The sequence below is a fragment of the Sipha flava genome, unplaced genomic scaffold (genome assembly GCF_003268045.1).
Source record: "Sipha flava isolate LNK unplaced genomic scaffold, YSA_version1 102_pilon_pilon, whole genome shotgun sequence".
Taxonomy (NCBI): Eukaryota; Metazoa; Arthropoda; class Insecta; order Hemiptera; family Aphididae; genus Sipha; species Sipha flava.
Genome location: NW_020271716.1, coordinates 1,272,359 through 1,277,145, shown reverse-complemented (window position 1 = coordinate 1,277,145; position 4,787 = coordinate 1,272,359). Strand labels below are relative to the sequence as shown.

Sequence of the window (4,787 nt, the reverse complement as noted above, 5' to 3'; positions counted from 1 at the left end):
ACTGAGTTTACCATCGATCTGATTATCAATGTGCAAATTTTTACATACATACACACACACACACACACACACACACACACACATATGCACACTCAAACATCTACATACAATTTTTATTCTACACGCGTTAGTTTGATATCGGCAAGTCGTCAACAAAATAAAGGGCACTCTTACTTTGGTTCCTCGTCAGTGAATGCCGTTTCTAATACTTTGGCCGCAAAGAATAAATTTTTGTGTAAAATATCGGCCGATATTTCTCCTTTTCTCAAATGACGCAACAAACAACGTAATCTGCAATCAAACATGATAAATTTTCAATTCCATTTTATCGCTATTTATATGGCAATAATATTTTAGACCGTATTGCTCGAGAATGTAATGGGCTGAAAAATGTGGATTTATTTTATACAAGAGATTTGTATTTAACAAGCTAAATTTCTTTAATATGTTGTAATTATCTATCCCTTAGATAATGTTATTGATCTTATTTTAATTATATTGTTATCTTTCTTAATTATTTAAAATTTCAAATATTTCATATTGTTAAATTTATTATGATTATATAACTGTATGCAAGGCATCATATATCGTTACACCAATAAACAAATAAATAAATAAAGGAGAAGTTACAAAAAGGAATAAAAAAAATTGCCGTGATCGTTTTGCACATCCAAGCCTTGTCGGGTGCATTTCAATGTACTCGAAATCCCTGATAAATTAAATTCGAAATTTAATTTTAAAATTTTGAATGATGATCTACGTCACAATTTTAACGGAGGTGTATTAGACGACATACGCGCACTCGAGATATCAAAAAAACAAATTCACGGAAAAATGAGTTGGACCCATTTTAATAACTTTAAGTACCTGTAATTGTATACTTTTATTTGAAAACGTAATATTTCCGTTCGAGCGTTCGTTAATGGTGATTTTACAGTACGAACCGTTTATTGTAAAGTCCGGGGTCAGAGAAAGAGGTACAAAATCCTTTTATCGTTTCGTTCGTCACAGAAACTCACGATCAGTGATACGCATAGCGAAATATTATTACGTTTCGGTTTATCAAAAAAAAAAAAAAAAAAAACAATAATATATTTACTACGTAATAGCGTATTGAAGTAAAAAGATATATTCAATTCGGCCGTACACAGATGTACACCGTATTATTGAACACACCGTATAAATACGACGGTACTGAGAATTTATTATACCCAATGTGCGACGAGAACGATATTTTTGAAACGGTGCGTACTGATTATAGACGTGCGCACACTTGTATTTCGAGTGGTGCCTACAATAGTTTTGAGCCATATTTCAACAAAACGTGTTAAATGAATTATTATGTATAAATAATTAAATTAATACGAGTTTGATTTTTTATTTAATATCGTGATATAATAGTCCCAATGAATATGTTTTTCTTGAATCTAATATTGTTTTTCACTGTTGGCTTAATTATTTAAAATTTATATTTTAGTACTAAACCATAGCTGTTATTTTATGATAGTATTTTTGTGTATGAAAATTTAAAAATAATATTTTATTGTTTTTTATTGTGTAACCATTTATTTTTTATTAAATATTTTAGAACATTTGATTTGAGGCCTCTAACTCCTCGACATAAATTGTAGGGTCTATTTATAACGACTCGGGGGGATGCTCGGGCATATCATCCTACGGTACCATAGATTAGTATATATATACGATACTAACAGTGAATAAAATAATGTAGCAGTACCGAAACCCGGTGTTATATAGTGCACGTTCAATGGATCCAACAGGAATTTAAAATATTTAACGAATTCGGTTTGTTTAGGAAATACGAGGATTGAAAAATACACAATCGCTACAGGCTGACCTCGACATAGTTTTAGCAAGATAAAACTAGGATCGTCGGTCATTTAACGGAGTACTGCGCAGTTGAAAATGAATTCAATGTAGTTCGTACCGAAAAGTGGCTCGTTGTTACGCAGAGTAGAGACAAATACCCCCGAAGAAAACCAAACGCAGCAAGTTAAAGGCGAAAATAATTATCGTTAATAGGGCGCGGAAATCGTTTGTACAGCATCGTGTGGAACGGATAGATAAAAAAAAAAAAAAATATTTGTTCGACGGGTCGTGATTAAAAAAAAATTACAACGATAAGTCGGCGAACAATATCGCCTACGAGCGTGTGTTAAAACGGTGCAACAGGTAAATACAGGTTTCAATATGGAAAAGGAATAAATGATAATTGATAACTGTTATTCATTATTTTTATGATTTTGTTATAAAATATACTGGTATAGTAGTAATATGCTATGGTGATATTGATATCGATACAGTTACTAAAAAGAAAATCTGCCATTGGTTAGTGATGATATAACAATTAATAACTACTATTATTTCATTATTCGTGATCCGTTTTTATATATGTATACACATTCAGTTAGTTAAGTTTGGTTAAATGATTAATCTTGTTTCCTAAACTCACTACCTATAATGTAGTCAATTAAATTTCTTTTATTTTTACATATAATGGAATAGAATACAATAGTAACAATCAATTTTCCTTTATTTTTAATTTTCATAAAAACTGATAGCATTAATACATTATTGAAAATAGAAAAATAAAAAAATAGAAAGTAATAGTTATATATGCTATTTATTTCTTTTTAAAATTTATATAACAATAATTTAATAGCAAATAAAATTATAACAATAATAATAAAATAAGCTGTATTTATATATAAGCAATTCTAAAATATAATATTATATATTTAAGTAATTAATAGTTGATATTTGCAAATTAACTTTTAAATAAAATTAATTATCATATCAAATAAAAATTTAACAATTCGCCATTTAGTTGTTGTCACCTGTATTTAATTTAATAACACACATTAATCAACATTGCAGATATTAGACATTACATACAATTATTTATCAAAAACAAAATAAAATATTATGATATGGAGACAACATCTTTTTTATTTCATTGTCATATTTGAAAGATAAAATAATTAACATGTAAAGGTAATTGTTGAAAATTTTCAAGTTTTTTTTGATACCAATAGAATGTTCTCGAAATACACTTTTCGTACTTCTTGTCAACGATGATTTTCAAAATTAATTTTGTAAATAGATTATAAAGTAACAAATATTTGGTTGAATAGCTATTCATATCATGTGTCCGCAATCGTCACGTCGGGGAAGTTTCTACCCCCAATCAACTAATATATCGTTGGACCGTTTGACAAATTGTATACGTTAATGTTACGGACCAAGGTCCATTGACCTTCCTGACGTTTCATGGGTTGGTAATTCGCTGGCAGGCTAATAGATATCACTGTTGTCGGATGTATTGACAATGTGGTTACAAGAAGAAAACTCCATGGTTTTCTATTTAAAAACTGCTTGAAGTTATTTCTTGCAGTGACTCGGACAACATGTTAACGTGAAACAGCAGTTTCAATGGTTTGGGGACAATCTTTAATAGAAAATAAGATGTCGATAGCTCTTCAATGTCTCGATTCCGTTGTTTGAGTGTGCGGATGTTGTCGGCTTGAGGATTCGGAATAATGTGTCGTAGGTGGACGGATTCGATCGTATATAAACATATCAGCAGGTGCGCAGATGTTTCTGATTGGTCTTGTACTTCCGCATTTTGTCAATGTAAAATAACATGTTTGATGTCCGTTTGGCGCGTTCAATGTGTCAATTATGTGCACACAGTAAATTAACACGTCGGTACTTATCGAAAAGGCCACACATTACGATTTTAAACGTCAACCGGTAATCGTATCGTGTTTGAATTTAAGACTCCACAGAAATAAAAACTTTCGTATTTCATCTTTGTGTGTGAGGCCCTTTATCGACCGGATTAAAATTATTAAATTAAACAACGATTAATTAAATAATAACACTTAGAAGTTAAAGATAGATAAAAACCTGCTCACAGACCTACCAGATGTATATAAAAATTAAAATCGGTTTTAAGCCGTTTTGAAGGAATATGGTAATAAACACTGTGGCACCAAGATTATATATATATATATTAAATTAATCTACCACGACTACTATACTATTTTAAATGCTATATCAAATTTTTATTACAGGATAAAACATTGATTCAAACAAATTTCGTTGGTTATGGTAACTAAAAATACAAATAATAATAGTACCTAATTGTTATTCATATAAACTTATCAACAAATATAACTTAAAATGTTGTAATGAAGATTGAATGTGATTTTTTTTTTAGAGTTACTGGTTAGTATATGATGCGTCATTGAATAAGGACAGTAGTGAACCCGTACTCAAGTGAGCTACGTAAAACGGCAGGTCATTTTTGTATATACAAAAAATTTGGAATGTGAAGTTTGTGGGAAGGAAGGGTTTTCATTAGTAGAATTATGTGAATGTTCAAATGGGATATAAGGAAACGTGTTTTGTTATGTTTATGGGTAATACCAGCAATGGAGTTCAAAAGAGGATTTTGAACCTAGTCATTTTGGGGTGAATTATGGATAGTAAGGTTTTGACTGTGGTTTCTGGCAGAGATTTTTGTTCAGTGGTGGGAGAGAAAGCGGTCAAGAGATTCGATAGTAAAGTGATTATAGTTGTTAGACATAAATCTGGACCGATGTTTTTGGTGGGTGGAGGAGTGTTATAACACTACTATATATATATCGTAGTGATGGTTTCTTGTGATTTTTAACCATAACCGACGACACGTTGGACATCTCAATCAGGGATTTTGTTCAGACAATTTTTGTACTTCTTGTCAGCGATGAACTTCAGAAATT

The 4,787-nt window shown here is 30.6% G+C and overlaps 1 protein-coding gene across 5 annotated transcripts in view; it reads right to left on the bottom strand.

The window, feature by feature from the left end:
• LOC112681283 (calcium/calmodulin-dependent 3',5'-cyclic nucleotide phosphodiesterase 1A-like) overlaps window positions 1-4,787 on the bottom strand; it is a 455,395-nt gene that overhangs the window by 42,114 nt on the left and 408,494 nt on the right. For all 5 annotated transcript variants that reach the window (XM_025551569.1, XM_025551566.1, XM_025551549.1 and 2 more), the window contains one exon: window positions 175-291. In XM_025551569.1, coding sequence (XP_025407354.1) covers window positions 175-291 — 117 coding nt within the window. The remainder of the gene's footprint in view (window positions 1-174; window positions 292-4,787) is intronic.